A 25,174-nucleotide genomic window follows, 5' to 3' on the forward strand; every position below is an offset into this window, starting at 1 on the left:
ATAGTACTAATATCACATCAGATCATCAAAAGTGCACTTTTTTCAAACATTTCAGCATATTTTCGATTGTGTTAGTACAACACACAAAACCACAAAGTATCCTTTTCACTACACAGAATAAGTGTTTCATCTTAATAAATGGTTCATTCACAGTAACCACCTTTCATAAATCTCTTACTATCAAACTTTTTATTTGCATCTCTTCTCGTTCAGTTAAATACATTTGTCTATTATTTAATCCAACTGATCTTAATGGTTAATCACTGAACCGTTTGGTAAACCTATAGATTTTAAATTGGTTTGTCAGCAATATACAGTATATGGATTTTGAGAACTACAGAAATAAAAATGCGTTTGTACGAACATATAAATTATGGAGGAAACATCTCCATGTGCGCAGCTAATCGCTGGAGATGGTGTTGTAGGACGTAGGCCATTACTTGGCTCCTATAATGCTGCACATCTTATTGAGTTTCTCAATGAAATTGAGCCAGCCTGTCAAGGTGAAGGGGTCACCTATGTAATTGTGTGGGACAATGTCAGGTTCCACCACGAAGAGGTAGTTCAAGCATGGTTTCAGGCCCATCCCCGATTCATGACCCTCTACCTGCCTCCATACTCTCCCTTCTTCAACCATATTGAGGAATTTTTTTCAGCATGGAGGTGGAAGGTCTATGATCGCCAACCCCTTGAGCGTGCTACCCTCAGGCCATGGATGATGCATGTGATGACATTAGTGTAGACCAATGTCAAGCATGGATTCGCCACGCCAAAAGGTTTTTTCCAAGGTGCTTGAACAATGATAACATTCATTGTGATGTGGATGAGAATCTATGGCCAAATGCTCAAGACAGGCTTGATCCAAATTAATATAATGTGTGCACAAAATGTAATGTTTTCTTCTCATTTAGTTAAATTTCATTATAGAAAATATACCTATGTTACAATTTTATCTGAAAAATAAAAAATAATTTGGCCAAATTATTGTAGAGGATGTCTTCATTGAGCCTTCACTTGATTACACATAGGATGGATATTTTGGAAATTATAGATCATGTAAATGTTAGGTAATGTATTAAATATATATATAAAGTGTATTGCCTAATGTGAAAACTGTGTAATCTGTCTTTAATTGTACTGTAGCATATTAATTTCAGCACTTCTAAGGCCGATTTGAAACCAGTTTCTTGCATTGTTTGCCGTTGGATGAACTGAATGTTAAAAGTACTAAACTGAAAGAAGATCATACTGTTGTGTTTCGGTGATTAAACCAAATGTTCTCATTACATATTACAATAATCTGGTGTTTGAAACAATGATTATATGGAATGAAAACGTGCAACTGAATTAAAGCATGAGATCAGGTTTTGAAAGAATGACTAGCTGTTACAAGTGTGATCAGTTTGGATTTTTGTACTAAGAGTTTTGAAAATGTACACCTTATTTGTGATAATAGTACCAAAGCGAATAAAAAAAACTGTAGTATTATGTGTTTAAATATAAAATTAATTAATATACACTTGTGTAGGGTGGTGTTAAGTGTGCTTTGCTGTGACAAAAGTCAACTCACTCCTTCAGTCATAATGTTCAGGATTCACCAGAGTAGAAGTTCTTAGGGAAGTTCATGAGTGTATGTTTACAATTGAAGTGGAACACAGCAGTATATGGCAGTCGGGGTATAGAGTCCTTATAGGTCACACCCATTTCATTCTTCTTGATCAGTTCCACAGACTATCAGGAAAGATATTGAGGTCACATGAATGTAAATACATGTAAAACATTGTGATTAAACAAAACGAATATGATTTAAATTCTTAACATTTTATGTAATATAAACAAAGGCAAAGAACAAAATCTTTTATTTTAAAATATAAATGTTTTATTTCACATTGATTTACAAATTTACACAATAAAAATAAAAATACAGCATTTAAGTAGTAATTTGAACAATAAAAGTTGATAACGGACATACACAAGACATGCATATCACAGAGACAAGAAGAATGAGGAATAAAGAAAAAAAAGAAAAGGAAAAAAAAAGCTGTTTGAACGTTCAAAGGCCTCCTATTGTCTATAAAGACTGTTATATAGCCATAAGCCACCCATCCACACATTGCACGCCGTATACACATTAAAACAGTGCTTGTTCAAACATGTTTTACAGAAGGACTTTACACAATTTGGCTCCAGTTTACAATTTACTCATTCTGATATGTTATTTTGTTTTTTTATTTTTTCCAATTAAGATTAAATTCAAGACAAAAATCACAAATAGACACTTTAAATATAAAAACACACCTGTGGTTGTTACTGAATATCATTAAGGCTGTATTCAAGGTTGGAGAGTGCAGCCTTTTAAATTAAAAAGTGGAAAACTGAATGGACATCAGCAGGGCGTTGCCATTTCTGACTGAATTCAAAGTTTCTGAATGACCTAGGCATCTAAATGTATATAAGAAACAAAAGATACAGAGAAAGCAGGGTTACAGAACGTCATATTAAATAATATGTTTTCCTTTAATCATCTTTTACAATATGAAGCACATGGATTTTTTTCAATAAGGCCCATATTGATAATTGCAAGCCCATGGGAAACATTTGGTCAGTCGTACACACCATCTCACCATAAAACAGAGGTGGTATTTTCAAAGGACCGAAGGTGCTTAAGAAAAAACAAAGTTCCCACTGTCTTCATGTTTGCTATAGTTAAACTGGTAAACGATTTGACTGCAACTGAACTAAATGAGAACTTCCAAATGTAGGGCAGCAATAATGATCTCTCTCATAGCAATGACTACAACTTAAACCACCAATACTAACTGATGAGCCTAAATTAACCTATTAAGAATACAAATATTTTTATTGAACAATGTCCCAGGTGACTAATTGGTGAAGGCTGCGTGCTGCAATGACGGACCAAGATAGCCAGTTGAAGAAACCTCAGTGACCCCAGCCTGAATCAGCATTCCCGAGCTATAGGTTAATTTTGATAAACATATTTAGACCAAGAACACATCTATCATCGAGGCCGCTTGCGAGTTACAAAAATTAGGACCCTGCGGATGGCGACCAGCCGATCCTTAAGAGAGTTCATGGCAAGGATGGTCAGCTGGGCTTTGTTTTCCAGTGGCAACACAGCCAACAGCCACCAACACCATGCAGGGCCATTGGGATTACCCTAAGAAAAAAGAACAATCAAACATTAGGACTGAATGTATTAGATTGCTATTTTAAAATTGCAACATGAACCTGCCTATAAAGCCAAACTACAAAAATTTTAAATACTGGTGTGATATGATAGTAATCTTGCCTCCAACCAGTCTCTATGAACAATGATTTAGAACAAATGTGAGAATGATTTGGCCTAAACATTCACCTGTGGATCAGAGTCTTTGACAGGAAGCTGCCCAAAGTGGCTGATGATTTGGTTCTTCATATCATCTTTAAGGGTGGTGAACCAACCCAAGGCCTGATCATACACAGAGTCATGCAGCTTCAGGAGCTCTGTCAACTCCTCTCCTTCAACCTGAACACACATGCAACATCATATATGGTCAATGTGGAAGACGGATATGGACTCTTGCATTCATACTACAATTGAATGCAAAAATATACATTTACCTTCTCATCCTCCAAATATTCAATATTGGCTGTGTGGTATCCATCTCTCTGGCCATGACTGAGCACTTTGAAGCGCGCAATGCCTATGGTGTCCACTACAGAGCGCCCATCAGGAAAAAACTTGACATCCCTCACCTCCAGCATGCAGCCATGGTCTGCAAACCTGTCAATCACAAACCACAGCCATTTAACTCCATGTCAGGATTGTATGCACTTCATTAACACTTCTTTCTAATTAGGACCAAAAGCAGTGAAAGTATATGCACTAAACCCAGTACACATATAGATATCATTGAGCTGAACATACATAATATAGATTGGGGCCTTTATGCACCTAGCTGAAGCACCTTTGGGAATAATTACAGCCTCAAATCTTTTCTGGATAATATGTATGGCTGTAAAATATATTCAAATAAAATCAATATCGTAATATGTTTTTGTGCAAATGTCAATTGCACAGGCTGCATGAAATTAGACTCAAAATGATTAATACTGTAGATGCACGCAAAATTATCCATGTACTGCATACATTTTATACATGTATCTTATGAACCACATACAGATGTCTTTATAAAAATGTTCTATTCTGCTTTAATATATCATAAATTGCTCATGCAAAAAGGAATCCATGCATATGTGGATCGGGTGACGCGTGCATTATTTGACGTCTAGGTCAGGTCGATCTTGTTCAGTTCATTTGGATTTTGAGACTTCATTTTCGCAGTTAACAGCACTACACGTTCCACACAAACACAACTACTAATGAACAAGGCCCAGAGCAATTCATTAACGTGTACACGATTAAAAAAATTGCAAATGTTCGTTACTACATTGAAACAAATGCTTTTCAACCAGTGTCTGCAGAATTAAGAATTACATTAATGTTTTGTTCAAATAGAGACATATACAAATGTATTAGATTGTATTAAATCATAATTTGTGCATTTAGGGATTCAAATGTGCTTTTTTGGATCAGGGGATGGCGTGTGCATGCGTGTGCATTCATCCACATCTCTTCTGAGTTGATTCTATTTGATTCATTTGAATTTTGAAACTTTCGTTCCGCCCTTTAAGCCTTGCCCAATCCACACACACAGCTTGCGATCCACGTACAGCTGAGCTAAAGAAAGACTGTGACTACTAGATGGCACTACAGCCCCACTCACATGCACATGCGCATTCCTTTGTGTACAGTTTTATGAATGTTACATTGCTTTCTTTGTTTCTTTTTGGTTTGGCTATTCTCCTCTGCCCGTGGAAATAAAAAAAAAAAAATAAAAAAAAAAAAAATATTGAACTGGTTTTAACTTAACTTGTCTTAAGACACAGAAAAGCTTATATTAATTTGGTCAAACAAGAACTTCATGACAATATCCTACCATGTTTTTTATTAGGGCCCGAGCACCGAGGTGCAAGGACCCTCTTGTATCTGCATTGTTTATTATTATTAGGGCTCAAGCCTGGAGGACGAGAGCCCTATTGTTTTCCTTAGGATTATTTATTATTATTATTATTATTATTATTATTATTATATTTTTTTTTTTCTAACATTACGGGGGCTTTTGGGGCCCTTAACATGCTTAAAAAGTCTTGAAAATTGGCACACACATTGGAACCTGCGGCCCTTAGGGCCGGGCAGAGACTGATACACGGGCGTGGCACAGGGGCTCTACAGCGCCACCTGGAATATGGAGGGCCATATATCATACATACTTGTACGTAGACACACGAAACTCGGTACACATATAGAACTCATTAATACAAACAACTTTCATATTGCATGTCATAGGCTCCGCCCAACAGGAAGTTGGCTATTTAGGGTTTAGTATTCATATTTGTCGTCAAAGTTTTGGGGGCTTTTGGGGTCCCTAACATACTCAAAAACTCTTGAAAATTTGCACACACTTTGGAATCTGTGGCCTTTAGGAGCCTGCAGAGGTTGGGACCCGGGCGTGGCACAGGGGATCTACGGCGCCCCCTGGAACACAGTCATAAATGTTGATGTATAGCTCACACATACTTGCACGTATTAATATGAAACTCAGTACACATATAGATCTCATCATGCCGAACAACTTGTGTATTGCATGTCATAGGCTCCGCCCAACAGGAAGTCAGCTATTTAGAGTTATGTAAAAAGCGCATGCTCTGGAATTTGATATACTTGTCATAGGTTTTTTACTCGATTGCCACCAAACTAAGTCAACATGATCTCAAGACATTGGGGATGCCAGGGGATTTTTGATATCTCGAACGGTTTGCTCGTAGCGAGGCGTTGAATTTATGGCGAGAATTGAGAAACAGGAAGTGTCTAATACCATCCACATACATTTCCTGATTTTAATCAAACTTCATCAGATTATTCATTGTATGATGTCGATCGCATAAATGTGACTATTAGGAGTCAAAGTTATAGCACCACCAACTGGCAGCAGGAAGTGTGTCATTTTCAAAATGCTTTGAATTCAGCATCTTATTTTTACTCGATTTGCTTCAAACTTCATCAGAATAATGTTAAAACACAGCCGATATAAATCTGCTGGGGGGATATTGATATCTAAAAATATTGTTGCCGTGGCAATATGTCAAACTGGAATACTTCTCAGGTGATTTTGGGGCATATAACATGCTTAGAATTTCATCAAACTCAGAACACATATCAGTATTAGTGACAGCTAGACACTGGCAAAAGTTCATAAGAGGGCGTGGAAGAGGCACTCTATAGCGCCACCTTTTGTCAAAAGTGGGGGGGTTAGTTTTAGCTACAGACACCAAACTCAGTACAAAAATTGTTCTTATTAAGACGGACAACTTTCTATTTCACAGTCATCAGCTACGACCAACAGGAAGTCGGCTATTTTGATTTGAATGTGGATTGTTTTTTACATTTAGCTGTGAATTAATGCATACTGCTCAGAGGAGAGTAACACTATACACACCAAACTTTGTCTACATGTTGAAAAAACATTGAGGAACTTAAATTGTGAATGGGTTTTGGATAGCTTGGATGGTTTTGTCGTGGTGATTTTTTTAAATGACAGTAAAAATGGAATTATTAATTTTCCTGCATTTTTAAATTCCAAACACTTCAAAACCTTTTTTCATACAGAAAAAAGTTATTCTGAGTAAATATGCATAGTTTCATGACTTTACAACACTGTATGGATAACAGAAAATTAAAAAACTGTCAGACATCTCATTTAACTCTGTCCCTCTGTTTGAGTGTGTGTGCTTAGACTTCCATTGTCTGAGAGAAAATGCGCCCCTAGGTGCAATTCCCGGACTAAAAAAGGGAGGAGACTGTATTTTGGTTTCACTTTTAAATCGGTTACAATACAAATAAATACTTGGATTTAATTCACACTGACAAGCTAAACCAACATATATGATTATTATCAGGTCAGGGCTCATTAATAATTGATGTGTGGTCAGTGATACGTGAGAAACACGAGAGAGGAATCACGCTCTGAGCAGGAGCGTGTGGAATGATGAGCTCAGAAAAAACGAGTTTATTCTTATTTTATAGCTATTAAAAATAAAGTATTGCAGCGATATCACACAATTCACCAATTAGAGCACACCAAGAGCTAAATTAAGATGTTTTTGAACTGTTTGTGTGAAAATGAAATATTTGGGGCTGCCTATCTGAAATCTCTGCCTCCGATCAGCGCGTACAGTGTCACAAGTTCAAATAAAACGAATTTATTCTTGTTTAAGAGCTTTTAAAAAAAAATTATTGCCATACATGCACACAATACACCCATTATAACACAACACGAGCTAAATACAGGTGTTTGTGACCCGTTTAAGTGTGCAAGACTGTTTGAAAGCGCGACTGGCAGAATAACATGTATCTCTCGAGCTGCAGGATTCTGCCTTTCGTCGTAAGAACGAACACATCACGGACAAGATTATTTCAAAATACATAATAGCTTGGCTAATATAAACGAAAACAGCCACGTGAATATAAACTTTTGAGAAATAAATCTGAAGTGGATCTACTGGGTTTGAATATTAAGTGACCGCATTTACCTGCTTCTGTCTTCAATTTTAATCTATACATATATAAAAGGAAACTCATTCGTCTTGGCTGCTTTTTTTAAATGTCTGTGCATATTTATTTATTTACTTTTTATACATTTGGTATAATTTCATAGTTTATGTATTATAATTATAAAAACATAAATACATTTAGCCACTTACATAGAAATATCTTAGGCCTTATCCTTTTCTGACAGTTTTAGGGATTTTTAAAAATCCTAAAAAACCTTATTTGTGCTGCAAATAATAATTTCAAACTCATTTGATACTGACCTATGACATCCTGTGACATGATATTTATTTGAATTTACATAATCTCATGGATGTTACAGTAAATCTGTTCAGCTCACAGATCAAGACTAAGCTGTAATGCAAGCAGAACTTTCACAAATGCTTATAGGTTAATAAAATCATTGTAAAAAAAAACTTATAAATCATTTAAGGATTTGATAACACTGTAAAATAATGTCTAATTTGTTAACATTAGTAAATGCATTGGTAACACTTTATAATAACTGCACTCATTAGTAAATAGTCAGTTTATGCTTTATAAAGCCTTGTCTTAACATTAATAGTCAATACTAAGCAGTTTATAAATACAGCTATAAATAGCTTGTTCTTGGTTTATAAGCACATCTATTACAAAGGAAAGGGTCAGTTATCTTCCTAAGAAAAATTAAAATAAACAAACAACAACACAGATTGATACAGAACTCAGAAATATTTATTTCAATATGCAATAAAAGTAAACTGTACACTTGAATTATATATATATATATATATATATATATATATATATATATATATATATATATATATATATATATATATATATATATATATATAGTAGGAGACACGTTGGGGATGGTAAAGGTTTTGTCCACTTGGTGGTGCTGTGGTTAATTATATATATATATATATATATATATATATATATATATATATATATATATATATACACACACACACATATATATATGAAATTTAAACATGCGCAATTATACAAAAATCACTTTTTAAAAACTACAACAAAAAAATGTTTGGACTACAACAAGCATTTTCCGGGATTTGTGAGATCACAAATATTGACGAATGGGATGTGAATTGGTTGAGCTGCACTAGAGAAGGCAAAGAGTGTGATATACATGTAGTTGACCGTGAAGACTGGAAGAGAAAAAAAAAAAAAACTATAAAGGCACTTTTCCTTTACTGATAAAATGAGCCAAAAAAAGACATTTCACTCAGACTGAAAAAAAAAAACAAAATTATTAGATCTTCATGAGAAATATTCAAAATTAGATCACTACAGTAATTACAAAGTAAAGACATGACCACTGGACAGCAAAATGCTTACTGGGTCAGAAGAACAGAAACACCTAAACTGCAAAATAATTAAAGTGAAGAATTAGGTGTGACACTATAATGGAGCATTTAGTCTAGAGTGCCACCATTTTTCAGAACCGTAACTTTCCTGGACTCTCAGAATTACAATGTGTCAGGTTCTGAGAGATGTAAAAGATCCCAAAAAAGGACTTAATTAGAATAGCATGATGTATTGTGGAATACTATATATTAAGAATTTATTTATATATTGGCTTTATGAACAGAATATTTTGAGTGATTCTTGAAGGACTAGCATCCCCTCCTCTTGTACGACGGTTTGAGGAATATCTCTTCCAGATAGTACCCCGACTCCCTATATGCAGAGTATGCGGTCTTCATAGGGCACCAACTTCCAGAGGGGACACCATCCCAGTTGCTAAAAAAAAAAAAACATCCACCATTCTCCCATCCGCGCTCGCGATCACTCGCACCTCATGTTTGCGGCTGAATTTTTGAATTTTGGATGGACATCAGCCCGGGTAAAGGACATAAGCAATCAGGCACAGAGAAAAGAAAAAAGAAAGTAAAAAATAATAAATTTGGCTTGACATTGGACATTCGAGAGTCTCAAATTTAGGGACCGTCTCTAAAGTTACATGTGATATTGTTATACACTTTTCTAACATCAGTAGCATTTGAAGAGAATGACTTACAGTCATAAAAACAACTGTAATTGTTCATCTACATGACAGCTATAATGCACAATTAAATTGAATGTTTAATGTTTATTAAAACAAATTGTAAGTCATATGTAAGTTATGCTACTTTTTCACATGGACTCAAAAGCAAATTTGAAGCTCAATAGCATTTGATGAGAAAGACTTTCAGTCATAAAACAATTTTAATGTGTTAATTTAGGTGTCAGCTACAATGCACACCTTATAAATTGTATATATATATTAAAATAAAGTGTTACTAAAGTTATATATATTGTTCTGTGTATCTGATTTCAAAGTTTAGATGGGTCGGATTAACCCTTTAACTGCCATATCCCTTAAAACTTGATTGCCAGAGGGTTACTGTAAATGCTTATGCCCGCTGGGCACAGTTTTCCCGATGCCACCGGGGTGGCGCTGCACTGACGGCTTGAGCCCGCCATCCCTGCTTGCAGCTATATTTATTATTCTTCTTCTTCTTCTCCCGAATGAATCGCATTTTTGAGGGCTTTAACATGCTCAAAAAGTCATGAAACTTTGCACACGCATCAAACCTGGTGAAAATTTTCGTCTGATATAGGATTCAGAAGAGGGTGTGGCAAAATGGCTCAACAGCGCCACCTATACCAAGAAAATCAACAGCCTTCCAGCTATGTTTCACGTACATGCACGAAAATTGGCACACATATGTAACACACCAATACCTACAAAAAAAGACTCTTGGAGCGAAATTCTAAACCCAACAGGAAGTCGGTTATTTTTAATATTATGAGCATATTTTGTGTAATTTTGGTCATTTCCATGTGTTGTATTTTAACGAACTCCTCCTAGAGAGTTCTTCAAATCAACACCAAATTTGGTATGCCTAATCTAAAGGCCTTTGCGATGTTAAATTGCGAAGATCTTGAGTTTACGTTGAAGGGCGTGTCCGTGGCGGCCTGGAATTTCGATGTGAATTTCGAAGATTCGCCATGAAAAATGAAGTTGCTATAACTCACACATACAATGTCCAATCTGCCCCAAACTTCACATCTTTGATGAGACTCCGAACCTGAACAGATTGACATGCCCATGTTCAGTTATAGTCATAGCGCCACCTATTGGCAACAGGAAGTGACATATTTTACGCTGCGACGAACTACTCCTAGAAATTTTATGACATCAATGTCTTTTTTGTGGTCAGTCTAATCTAAAAGCCTGTGCGATGTTCAGTTGTGAAGATCTTGAGTTTTCGTTATAAGGCTTGTTCATGGCGCCGCGACGAAGTTCGATGTCTCGCCATGGGAATAAAAGATGTTATAACTCAGGCATAAAATGTCCGATCTTCCCCAAACTTCACATGTGTGATAAGAGTCCTGGCCTGAACAGATCTGCAGGCCAATATTCCACTGGGTGTGGCAGAATGGCTCTATAGCGCCACCTATACACTTTCAACGGAGTGCACCTCGAGCTATGTTTCACGTACATGTACAAAAATTGGTACACACATGTGACACTCCAATACCTACAAAAAATTCTCTTGGTACGAAATCCGGATCCCAACAGGAAGTCGGTTATTTTGAATTTTCCCTTCAAAATTGGTGTTGTTTTTGCCATTTTCAGGGGTTGTACTTTAACGAACTCCTCCTAGAGATTTATTCAGATCAACACCAAACTTGGTCAGTATAATCTAAAGCCCTTTGCGATAATAAATTGCGAAGGACTTGAGGTTTCGTTAAAGGGTGGGTCCATGGCGGCCTGACAAATTTCGATGTTTCGCCATGAAAAAGGAAGTTGCTGTAACTCAGACATACAATGTCCAATCTGCCCCAAACTTCACATGTTGGATAAGACTCTTGACCTGAACAGATCTACATGCCAATATTCAGTTACAGTCATAGCGCCACCTATTGGCAACAGGAAGTTACATATTTTACACTGCGACAAACTACTCCTAGAAATTTTATGACATCAATGTCTTTTTTGTGGTCAGTCTAATCTAAAGACCTGTGTGATGTTTAGTTGTGAAGATCTTGAGTTTTTGTTAAAAGGTGTGTCCATGGCGCCGTGATGAAGTTCGATGTCTCGCCATGGGAATAAAAGATGTTATAACTCAGGCATAAAATGTCCGATCTTGCCCAAACTTCACTTGTGTGATAAGGGTCCTGGCCTAAACAGATCTGAAGGCCAATATTCCATCGAGTGTGGCAAAATGGCTCGATAGCGCCACCTATACACTTTCAACGGAGTGCGTATACACTTTAAACGGAGTGCACCTCGAGCTATGTTTCACGTACATGTACAAAAATCGGTACACACATGTAACACACCAATATCTACGAAAAAGTATCTTGGTACGAAATCCGAATCCCAATAGGAAGTCAGTTATTTCGAATTTTCTCTGCAAAATTAGTGTTGTTTTGGCCATTTTCAGGGGTTGTACTTTAACGAACTCCTCCTAGATATTTATTCAGATCAACAGCAAACTTGGTCAGTGTAATCTAAAGCCATTTTCGATCTTAAATTGCGAAGATCTTGAGGTTTCGTTAAAGGGCGTGTCCATGGCGGCCTGACAAATTTCGATGTTTCGCCATGAATTAGGACGTTGTTGTAACTCAGGCATAAAATGTCCAATCCTGCCCAAACCTCACATGTTCGTTAAAAATCCTGCCCTGAACACACACTGTTAAAAATCGCTGTAAAAAAACGGCCAAATTTCGACAGTAACATACTGTTTTTCAGTAAAACAGTGCATTCTGGGTAATATTCATCGTTTTCGAGAAGGTAGCCTGCTGCTATATATCGTAAATTAACAACGTTCAAAGTCGACACTCAGCGGCTGTGTTTCAAATCACACCCTACACCCTCATTCACTATTCCACATGAGTTTACTAATATAATCCACCTAACAGAGAGAATGAAAACTAATTAGTGAATTCAGACAATGATCAACAGCTGCTGTTAACGAGTAGAATCACTGAAGAAAAAAGAAACAAGACAAACACAAGAAATACAACTGACTTCAGCCACAGCTTTAGATGAAATCAACTGAAGATTTAAACAATCAACAAACAGCTTTACCAACTTCACTCATTACTAACCAGACTGACTTTATTTCTATCAGATCAGAGATCAAAGATCAAAAGATCTTATTGAGAATTACAGAGATTTAGATGATAATGTTACTGTTTCGTCTGACGTCACCATTGTGGAGATCAGTGTTTGCTTTAGTTGGGCTCCTGACCCTTGACTTTTGTACTTCAACTTTTGTTTCATTGTTATATTTGTATTTTTATGATACATCTGTTACAGCAATATTAATCTTCATGGTCAAGTGACTATGACGGTTTCTGTCAAGCATGATCTACTAGACTGACTTGTTGCTATAATAGTCAATTCATAATTTGGTGTTGAAATATATGAGTGAATAACACTTTTCTTTTGTTTGTTTCTTCAATTTTATAAGATTGAACGGTAATGTGATTATCTGGATATGGATTTAATGAAATTTTGAGCTTTAAATATTTTGGGCAGCAGTCCTCACAACACTGAAAGAGAGACATCAACAATCAGCATATTAATCTCAACAATGGTGACAATCAAAAGGTTTATGATGCAATGCATGCTGGGTACCAGCACAGGATAAAACTCATCCATGACTCCCAGCATGCATTGGGGCATGAATAAATTATGCCCCTGAATTGTTCACTTATTTTCTTGAATTCTTATGTGCTTATAATTTTGCATTTGTTTTAAGTTTTAGTAGCATGTGTTGTGATGTTCAGAACTGATCTTTTCATTTATTTTGTGGATTGTCACCATTGTTGTGATTCATACGCTGATTCTTGATGTTTCTGTCTAAATTTCAGCAAAGGTTTTTTTTTTTTTATGATTGAAATTTTCTCAACAGTCTTTTATAACTTATGGCTCAGAAGTGTTCCTTCTTATTCTGTAGTATCAATATTCAATAAGAGAAGAGACACGGGATTAGATCAGAAATAATAGTGTTTGTTCTTGTCAATATATAAACAACAATATCAGATTTTTTTTTCTTCTGTGTACTTTTGTTTTGCTATAACAAGTTCCAAAGACACATTGTTATAGCATGTTAAAAAAAACCTTAGTTGTTGAAAAGTCATGTTCAAGAGCCCAACTAAAGTAAACACTGATCTCCATCATGGTAGTGAAAAAAAACACCTAAACCTATTTAACTCTCCATAAGTTCTTCTGTAGACATCTGACAGAAATAAAGTCAGTCTGGTTAGTAATGTGAATCTGGTGAAGCTGTTTTAGTAGTTGTTTAATCAGATCTTGAGAGATTTGATGTATTCTTTTATTCAGTTGATTTCATCTAAGCCTGTGGCTGAAGTCATTTGTAGATCTTGTGTTTCCCTTTCCTTCAGTGATTCTGCAGGTGTTTATACTAATGCTCAATCATCAATTAATCACCGAATTATCTCATTAACTTCACTGATTCAGTGTTACTCTAACACTCTGTAGTGTGCACACATTATAAGTGTTCATTTAAAACTGAGGATTTTCTTGTGGGGTTTAAAGGGTTAAAGATTTAAGATGAAGAAAAAACAGCATGAAACATAATTTAACAGTAATAAACTGTAATTAATTTACAGGAAACAAACTGTAGAAAAACAGTTATTTACTGGCGCCCCTGCTGCCAGTAAAAAACTGTTTTTCAACTGTTTCTTGACGTAAATTAATGGTTGCCAGCAAAAAAAGTGTTTTTCTACAGTTTGTTGCCGTTAAGTCAAGGAAAAACAGTAATATACTGTAAAATGTAAACGTCAGATTTACCAAATGAAAAAAAAGTTAATTTAACTAAAATATTTGTGAACATCCATAGAAAAAAAACTAGGCAAAGTCATACACTGATAATGAGAGTAAATACTGAACTTGACTGTATTAATGTGTGTTTGCACAAGAGAAATCGTTTAGTTTAATGTAGTTTTGTTGTTCACCATTGTGCTGGAGAGTAGAGCCTTTGCTTCAGTCAATGATGAGCCACAATTTCTGATTTTCTGCTGCTTTATGTAAAGGCAGTAAATGTGGAGTCGCTGATACAGTGATGATCTCTGCGTTAAGTTCTTCAGCACATACATGTGTGCTATAGCTGACAATGAGCTGCAGTGATTTGAGTAAAAGTCATGTATTTAGTTACTTTATTACTGCACATTAAGTGTTTGCATCGTTATATTAAGAAATATTCCTTCTCAGTGGACTCAAATGAAATAAGTTCATAGTGGTAACATTGTAGGAATGCTAGTTTTAAAAACTCGAACTGTTTGAAGCAGTGGGAGTGGAGTTAATTTCCATGGTAGAATTTATGGTAAAATACTGTTAAAAAATAAGAGTGGTAAATTAACAGTACTTTACTGGCGCCCCTGCTGCCAGAAAATTACTGTTATTTAACGGCAATTTTTTTTACAGTGCATCTGAAGGCCAATATTCCATTATAATGATAGTGCCACCTGCTGGCAACAGGAAGATTGGCACATATATGAAATAAACATTGATATATTCTACTTATATTTATGAGTTTAAACGCATATTTCTCACCGTTCACCTATTAACTAAAGCCACTCGCTGCCGGTGAGCCCGGGTGCGAGGGCCCGTTCATCGCTGCTTGCAGCTTTAATTTCTTTTTTTTTTCTTCAAGTCAACTTATTATTATTATTATTATTATAATAATAATATAGGCTTACAACATTAAACCAAACATATAGATACACTATAGAATCTAGATATATTGGTTAATTAAAACAGCCCGTAGTAAAATCCGTGCCGTTCAGCCTGAGCTCGGGTCAAGCACATGAAGAGGACAATTTTTTAATGTGAAGGTTTACATAAGCTTAATAAATAATAGTCTGTAGCATTCAAATTCAAGTAGCCAACATTGTGAAATGGAAGCATTTGGATTTGTGTCAAATGAGAGAGTAGGAAGAAGATTATAGGGCCAAACAATAATAATAATAAAAAAAAAAAACAGAACAGAACATTTTTATTTGCAAACATGTCTGTATATGTACAAAACTGCTGCACAATCATTTAATCCCGAATCAAATTGAAAGGCATTTGTTTGTAGTTCATAAGATACATGTATGAATATGATGTAGTACATTGATATTTTTGTGTGCATCTATTAATCATTTTGAGTCTAATTTCATCCCATAACAAGGTGCTTTTCTGAAACCTTTTGAGTACCTTCAGGGTTACTTGATGTATTAACCTTTTGAATTGCAATACCAAACAGATTTCCTTATTAAGGGTGCTTTCACACTTGGATCACTTGCCTGGTCCGAACCAGAGTTCGGTTGCTCCCCCTCCCCCCGCTGGACTGTGTTCATATTATAATATTTGAGTCCGAACCGCGGTTCGCTTGTGTCATCAAGCCAGCAGCTGTTTACCCCATTGCTTGGCAACGACAGCACAGGAGAAGGCGGCAAATGCATAACATTACTCTCTGCACTTTTATGCATTACGTTTTTGAACTGTTCATTTTGTTTATAAAGCTTCGGTACATAACGGCACTTGCGTCTGTCTTACGGATGTACTGAAAATGTTCTAAAGAACGTTGAAAGCGAAAATAAATGAGATGTACAGCTCTCTGCTTGCAGCGCGTCAGTCACGCTCATCAGGAAAGTGAGTGAAACACACACACAAACACACATTTTCATCACATAATTTGTCATTAAAAGCAGTTCACTTCCGTGATTTGGTACGAAGCCTACTCCAGATCACCGTTTTTAAGCGGACTCGGGTACGGTTCGCAGCTGCACATCTGAGTACAGAAGAAAGAGTTCACATCATTCAAACGAACTGAACTCTGACATCAATCGAACCTGTGTGTGCACCAAAAGTGCTAGTGTGAAAGCACCCTAAGTAAATCAGTGTAGACCCACACTTTAAATTGATTCAGTGCCTCTTACCCTTTCAGTTCATCAGCAATGCACATGCCAAACTGTTTCGTTCCAGTTTCCATAGATCTGCGAATCATAAGCCTGTATCGAGGCTCAAAAACATGCAGTGGGCAGGGAATGGTAGGAAATGCCATGGTGCAAACAAAGATGGGCACTTCCTGGTTCAAGCTGAAACAAGAAGAATATAAAAATGTAATATGTACACATGAACAATAGACAATACTAATGTCCTGACAACAAAAACAGGGAACATTTACTATACAGATGGCAAATAAATCATTAACTGTTTAGGGTATAACAAAGATACCAGCCTTTGAGAAGTGATCAAAATCTAGGTATGTATAGACATGGTGCAATAAAGACCAGAAAAGGGTTAGGAAAACCATTATATTCAAAGTCCACTTACTTTGACAATTCTTTCAACTCCTCTTCATGTACTTTTTGCCTTTCTGATAGCTCATCACAAAAGTAGCGCTGCAATAACTCTTCCATTATAAGAGTTTTGTTGTATGCTCTAGTGGCCAAATACTGCAGAACAGAAAGATGTGTTCATTTTGGATAAGAAAGCAAGTATCTCCTCAGTGACTAAAATCATCTAATTAAAGGGGGGTGAAATGCTCGTTTTCACTCAATATCCTGTTAATCTTGAGTACCTATAGAGTAGTACTGCATCCTTCATAACTCCAAAAAGTCTTTAGTTTTATCATATTCATAAGAGAAAGATAGTCTGTACCGATTTTTCCCGGAAAAACACGACCGGCTGGAGGCGTGACGTGTGGGCGGAGCTAAAGAATCACAAGCAAGTAGGCTTTTGCGTTTAGAGCATGTGGAAGCTGTGACATTACGTGAGGACAAAACCAACCAAAACAAACCATGGCTAACAGTCAGATTCAGAAGTTTATTTATGATCCAGAATCAGATCCCGAGGCTGAAACTGAACGAAAGCAGCAGCAGCAACGAATCGCTCCGAGCGGGGCTCGAACCCGGGTCTCCGGCATGGGAGGGGACGCACTAACAAGGAGGCAGAGATATTTGAAGCAGTTTTACTCACCGCCTGCGGTTCCAACACACGATCGTGACCCTTTTTCGTTGGGATTGCATCATCCTTAAGAAATAAACGATACGCAAATCCGGCGTCAAACAGGGCCATGTTTGTAAAACAAGCATCTTCGAAATAGAGGGAACAAACAAAAACACTTGCACTACTCCGTTGATGCTCTGTAAAAATAAACTCTATCCACTGGTCCCTTAATGCTATTTCTCTTTTGGTAATCTGTGCAGGGTTGTCTTGCCCTGGCAACCAAAAACACACTCCTTTTGTGACATTTAGCGACGCTCTCGCTCTGATCAGTGAATGCCTGTTGTGCTCTCAGTGCTCTGCTATACGGGAGCGCGCGCTCTTCCGGCAGAAGTGCCCTCAGGACCCATATAAGGAAATTCCGCTCCATCTAACGTCACACAGAGCCATACTCGAAAAAAACTTTCCGAAACTTGTGACAAACCGGAAGGAGTATTTTTGGAACAGAAATACTACTTCAAATGTACAACTTAATTTTTGAAACTTTGTCCATGTTTAGCATGGGAATCCAACTCTTTAACAGTGTAAAAAACTCAGTATGCATGAAATAGCATTTCACCCCCCCTTTAAACAGTTTTGCTTGTGTTCTCATAAACTGTCAAGTTATACATTTATGCATACATTTCTTTGAGGAGAGGACAATATGTTATGCATAGACATCATGTCTGTATACTAACATCATTACATGTTAAATGTAAAACAACGTTATCCGTTATCAAATGCCAATTCACCATGTGCCCGTTCTTCATACGTCACTTATTACATCCCAGATGAAATGTCACATTCATGATGATATCATTGTGCTAATCAGGATCTGACTAATTCTGTTCTTCGAACGCACCTGTTTTTGATGATAAGTATGGCTGAATTAAATTATCTGAGATAATTGCGCGTTCATGGGTTGGTTTAAAAGAGGCTTTGTATCGATACCAAAAACCATGATCAGTAATTCAGTGATTGGCTGGTGGCAAGACGACAATTTAATGACATCATATAATTAAAAAAAGACACCTGAAGAAGAACCTGACAAATTTCTGGACTAGAAGGAAACAGCCAAGCCAGCAAAACAACATAAATGTTATAATAGATAAATTAAATTTGCACTGTTTTTATTTAATTTTTTTCTTGCTTCCCAAATATTGAGATTTGCGATGTATTATTTATTACAACAGCATATTGGGGATGAAACAGTGATGCATGGCAGCTGTAATTTTTCCCTAATATTTTTATTTCCTTAACTTCTTCATTCAGTGACTAGCCTCCACCTACTAGCAGTTTTAGTTTCATACTTTATCATTTTGTAAAAATAAATCAAGAAATCATATTTAAAAAAAACACCCACTTATGCAAAGTCCATTTACAATTGGCACAACGCAGTCAGGTAGGTAACATTCTCTTGGCTCAGACTGCCAAACAGAGAAGCATGATTTGTGATTCCACACATTTCCACTGCTTTAGAGTAGACCCCAACCAATATATTATTCTCCTGATTTTATCAACCAATCAACCAATATGAGCCTGTTGCAGATTAGGGCTGAATTCAATATCAAAATGTATTGTGATATGATTTTTTTCAATAATGGTGATATGATTTTTAAACACATTTACGATATTTTGATATACATTACCAGTGTTTCCCATACATTGATTTATTTGTAGAGTTTTACTTCATTGAATAAACATAAGCACTGCACGTTTTAAAATCAAAACACATTGCGGGTGTTTTATATTAATGTATCTCTGAAGGGAAAGGACTTTCTTCAGAAAAGTTTTGATGGCATTTTCATTTTATCTGATAAAGAAGCGTTCATGAGCGGAGCTGATTTGATTACAGCCATTACTGGGGAAACTGCTAGTTCTACTGCTCTCACAACAACTCCTGCTGGCAGACAATCAGTTTCCATTTTCAATAAGCCCGTCTCCAGCAACATGTTTTAGTTTTCTTTTTTATTTAGTTTTCTGCAGCAACTCTAAGCACTTTACATACTCTTTATACTGGCTAAAACACTAATCAAAAGTTTTTGAACAGCAAGATTGTAAAAAGTTTTTTTTTTTTTTTTTTTAAGAATTCTCTTCTGCTCACCAAGCCGGCATTTATTTGATCCTAAGTAAAGCAAAATTAATATAAGTTTTAAATATTTTTACTATTTAAATAATGTGACGAGTGGGACGGGGCCGAGAGACGTGGGAATGAGGAGTGAGGCCAGGTGTAGTTATTGGAGATGAGCTACACCTGCGACCCACCACCGGTTTCGAGTCCCACATAGGAGATGGAAGGATATAAAACTGGTGCGACCACCGTGAAGGCTGAGAGAGGACCAGGCCTGGGCAATATTTTATGTTTGCTTTTTATTTTGTGCGCACCAGTCGTCCGTGAGGGGCTGGTGCACTGTTTTGTGTTTATTTTTGTCATTAAAGTTTCATTTTGATTGTGCGCCGGTTCCCGCCTCCTCCTTCCGGGCTTCGGCACCACTGTAATAATAGAAGTCCATAATCATCGTGAAGGAGGAGGCGGGAACCGGCGCACAATCAAAATGAAACTTTAATGACAAAAATAAACAAAACAGCGCACCAGCCCCTCACGGACGACTGGTGCGCACAAAATAAATGTGTGTGTGTGTCTATATATATATATATATATATATATATATATATAGGCCTTATATTTATTTACTGTTTAATTAAAAATAGCATGCATATGATCCTTTGTGTAAAGGTCTTCTTTTAATTTTTGTTTAGTAGACTGTAGCCTAAGACTATCCTACATTTTAAAAATTAACAAATTAAAAAAAAATTATGTTCTTTTATTTTTAAATGTTACAATGTTATATCATAATGTTATTGTTGTTTTACTTCTTTTATCTCATTTTACAATTACATTCATTTCGCAATCCGTCCCTTTGCGCCACCTGGCGGTAGTTTCGCGAATGATTTCAACACGCGACTGAATTACAGTTACCGCCGCGGTATAGGCCCAGATAGGCTGGCCACCTACTGTATCATTTTAGAAGAATGTTCTTTTCAAATAATCTCAGTTAACTAAATGTATAAGCTAACGTCAATTGCTGTGATTTTTACGATGACAATGTTCTACAATCAAATGTATATGCATCAATATGTCTGAGATAATTTCCAGTAGCTGTGTAAACAGACTTATATGTACAGGTGCCCAGCACGACAAGAACACATGTAAATGACTACAACAAAACACACAATCACAGTTGTTATGCTGGTTGCTTCTTCACTTAGCATGTAGAGAAATACAGGAATAACTGAAAATTTCTCTTAAATGTGCCACAAATGTTTTTTAACCTATGTTTTGTAGTAACCAAGAGAAGTATCATCGCAGAAGACATGGCAGAAGTTCTTTAGACACCTGTGAACACCTCACAGAGGACATTATTTTTAATATACTTCTTTGACTGGAATAGTGAGGAAAAATTAGAGTCCATGTGTACATGTAGTACATGTACAAGTACAAGTACATGTCTGCACTGACCATGATTGTAACATGTAATAAAATGTTTTCTGCAACATTTGGGGGAAATCTTAAATGAAGAGACAAACTGACCAAAAGGAAGCTATGTCTACTGAATGTGTATTTTCCGAGCATTTTACTGTGTGATTTACTTAGGGGTGAGCGATATGATGATTTTTAATCATGGACGATAAAAATGTATCCACAATCTGCTTTTGAATAAATATTGTAGTATCATGCTACAGCGCACATTCTATCAGCTCCAGTTCTGGCGCCTCCGTCGTATACTGTAAAACGTCACATACATTTACAGCAGTATTAACTCAGTGGCAGAGTTACTCTTACATTATTTGCATGTGCTTTTAAATGTTTCATTCGCACAGTATACACACCAAGCGCACGCCCTGAAGCCTGTCAAACAGTGCCTGATTATTGAACAGAGTAATCTTTTGCACTAATACTGTCAAAACACAAGGTTTACATGTAGACTCAGATGGTTATGTATAAAATGAAAGTAAACAGTTGAGAGAAAAAAGTATAAGTAGCTGTATATTAGATGTGTGCAGGTCTTAAAGCGATAGTAGGCCTATTAAACATGCAGCTTACTGTCAAGGGATAGATCACCCTAAGATTTCATTTAATTTACTCATGGTCACATTGTCCCAAACCTGTATTAATTTCTTTCTTGTGCTGAACACAAAAGAAGATATTTTGAAGAATGAGGGTAACCAAACTGGTCAACATTGAATTTGATAGTAGCAAAAATACTATGGAAGAGAAACTTTTGAAAGTTTTTGGTTTTCATCGTTCTTCAAAATAGCATCTATGTTCAGAAGAAAAAAGAAACTCATTCAGGTTTAAAACCACTTTTGAGTGAGTAAATTGTGGTATAAAAACAAACACTATGACAGAACTGACAGACAGCTGACAATTTTTTTTTTGGGGTGAACTATTCCTTTAACATTAATAAAACAACAAAACACAAAAGGAAAAAATAAAAATCACTCACTCCTCTTGACTGAAGAAATTAAATACAGTTGCTTTAGGAATCAGTTTATATAGTGTTTTATTTTTATATTTGTTCATTTAATTTCTTGAATGCTCCTGCTAAATACACCCACTGTACCTGAAAGTAAAGTACTGTTTGTTTTATTTGTATATTATGTGTAGTAGTAATGTGTATCTTTGTATTTTTTTATAAATAAAATAAAGATAAATTATATATTTTTTTCCATATTTCCCACCCCTAGATTCACTGTTATTTTTCCCTGCACAGTGAAGACTAGTGAAAAGTGTTTCTACTAATTTACTTAAAAGTATAATTGACCCAGAATTCTGTCATCATTAAAATTATTACACCAATTCCCCCTCATTTTTTAAACCCCTTTTCTGCAGAACTACAGAAGATACTTTGAAGAACACTAGTAATCAAAACCAACAGGTTTGAAACGTGTAGAAGACATATAGGGAGTGAATTACTTTTTATTTTGGGTAAACTATCTCTTTAATTAGTTAAGGCATTCATGGTTGACCTGACTATAACGGCAAGATCATTTCCAGAAGGTCGGTGGATTTTGGAAGACCTATGCAAGATTATTGAAGGTGCCAGGATGGAGTTTAAGCCAGCAAAGTCGAGGAGCATTGTGCTGAGAAAAGGACGCGTGCATGACCACTTTCGCTTCAGGATTAATTAATTAATTCCCTTTTTACGGTCATTTCAAAAAAATCACCACAGCAAAACCATTCAAGCTATCCAAAACCCATTCACAATTTAAGTTCCTCAATGTTTTTCCAACATATAGACAAAGTTTGGTGTTTCAAGTGTACTTCTCCTCTGAGCAATATGCATTAATTCACAGCAGAAATTCCCAAAAATCCACATTCAAATCAAAATAGCTGACTTCCTGTTGGTCCTAGCTGATGACTGTGAATTAGAAAGTTGTCTGTCTTGATAAGAACAATTTGTGTACCGAGTTTGGTGTCTGTAGCTAAAACTAACCCCCCCCCCACTTTTGACAAAAGGTGGCGCTATAGAGTGCCTCTTCCACGCCCTCTTATGAACTTTTGCCAGTGTCTAGCTATCAGAAATACTGATGTGTGTTCTGAGTTTCGTGAAATTCTAAGTATGTTATATGCCTCAAAATCACCTGAGAATTATTCCAGTTTGACGTTGCCACGGCAACAATATATTTAGATATCAATATCCCCCTTGCAGATTTATATCGGCTGTGTTTTAACATTATTCTGATGAAGTTTGCAGCAAATCGAGTAGTAATAAGATGCTGAATTCAAATCATTTTGAAAATGACACACTTCCTTCTGCCAATTGGTAGCACTATGACTTTGACTCCTAATAGTCACATATATGCGATTGACATCAAACAACGAATAATCTAATGAAGTTTGATTCAAATCAGGAAATGTATGTGGATGTTATTAGACATTTCCTGTTTCTCATTTCTCGCCATAATTTCAAAGCCTCGCCACGAGCAAACCGTTCGAGATATCAAAAATCCCCTGGCAATTTTTCATCCCCAATGTCTTGAGATCGTGTTCACCGAGTTTGGCGGCAATCGAGTAAAAAAACCTATGACAAGTATTTCAAATTCCAGAGCATGCGTTTTTTACATAACTCTAAATAGCTGACTTCTGTGTACTGTGTATGTGTACTGAGTTTCATATGAATATGTGCAAGTATGTGTGAGCTATACATCAACATTTCTGACTGTGATACAGGGGGCGCCGTAGAGCCCCTGTGCCACGCCTGGGTCCCAAGTATAGCAAAAGTATGGCACAAGGTGGCGCTGCCACCAAACTTTTTGAGTACCGTCAGGGCATGGAGCCGAATATTTTTGTAATTTGCGAAACGATACGATTCTGCGTTCAAAAAATACAGCAATATTTTTTAATATAATTAATTAATATAGCTGCAAGCAGCAATTACGGGGCCAAGCACTCCAACGGCAAATGTAGGAGCTAAGCATCGCATGAGGCATCACACCAAATACATTAATGAGCAATAACAGCAATTTTGGGATTATTGTAATTGAAATGGCTAAAAAAAATCATAATACCACCTCTAGTAGCATGATTACTTGGCTTATCAAGCTTGACCAATAGGTGGCACTGTTATAAAATCAATTTGGTGTACTCTGTGTGACTTTGCAATGACACACACAAAGTTTGGTGTCAATATGCCAAAACATTCCATGGATACAGCCTTAAGTGTCATTTTCTCATTGTACCTCAAATTCGTCGATGTGGTATGCGAAAACGGATTTGTCTATCGACTCAAAATCCATAACTTTGAGTAAGCATAGTCTGAAGATCATTTGATTCGAATTTGGTCAAAATAGAACATACGGTTGATGAGGAGTTCGAAAAAGTATGTTTTCAACATAATTCAAAATGGCCGACGCCTAAAATGGCTGACACAGGAAAATTGGATATCATTCGACTCGACATGACTCACTGAATCTAAAGAGACCAGTTGTGTGATTTTTGGCCAAACCATTCAGAAGTTATAAGCCAAAATATGCATTTTTCATATCTCCTGACCACTACGTGGCGCTGTGTCGAAACACTGCAGGTAGTCTCAGTTCATGCTTGTTATAACACACCCCAAGTTTGGTCTCAATATGACAAACCGTTGCCGGGATATAGCCTCACGTGCATTTTTGCGTGCTTTTTGTCAAATTTGTTTACGTGTCATTCGACAACGGTTGGACGAATCAACTTGAATTCCATAAATTTTTGCCGGCCTGGTTTGAAGATGATCTGAGACAATTTTCGTGGCAATCGGACTAACCGTCTAGGACGAGCTCGAAAAAGTAGGTTTTCCGAATAATTGAAAATAGCGAAAAAACTAAACCTTGCGATTTTTGAATTTCGGGATTCATTCGACTTGGCTTGAGCCAAGGATTCAGAGGAAAAAAGAATTTCCATTTTCTGGCTTACAGTTCAAAAGTTATTAGCATATAAACATTGAAAGTTTGGACAAGTG

At 36.4% G+C, this 25,174-nt stretch overlaps 1 protein-coding gene across 2 annotated transcripts in view; it reads right to left on the minus strand.

Moving 5' to 3' along the window:
* Positions 1-1,878: 1,878 nt before the first annotated feature.
* Positions 1,879-25,174, minus strand: part of LOC113081297 (LON peptidase N-terminal domain and RING finger protein 2-like) — a 95,157-nt gene continuing 71,861 nt past the window's right edge. The window contains exons 7-11 of one of the 2 annotated variants that reach the window (XM_026253372.1): positions 17,022-17,143; positions 16,625-16,783; positions 3,622-3,784; positions 3,377-3,526; positions 1,879-3,178 (exon numbers count right to left, since the gene is read on the minus strand). In XM_026253372.1, the coding sequence (XP_026109157.1) occupies positions 3,020-3,178; positions 3,377-3,526; positions 3,622-3,784; positions 16,625-16,783; positions 17,022-17,143 (753 nt within the window). In that variant the 3' untranslated portion in view covers positions 1,879-3,019. The remainder of the gene's footprint in view (positions 3,179-3,376; positions 3,527-3,621; positions 3,785-16,624; positions 16,784-17,021; positions 17,144-25,174) is intronic. The other variant, XM_026253371.1, reaches the window with a different exon arrangement.

Source organism: Carassius auratus, unplaced genomic scaffold (assembly GCF_003368295.1).
Source record: "Carassius auratus strain Wakin unplaced genomic scaffold, ASM336829v1 scaf_tig00033710, whole genome shotgun sequence".
Taxonomy (NCBI): Eukaryota; Metazoa; Chordata; class Actinopteri; order Cypriniformes; family Cyprinidae; genus Carassius; species Carassius auratus.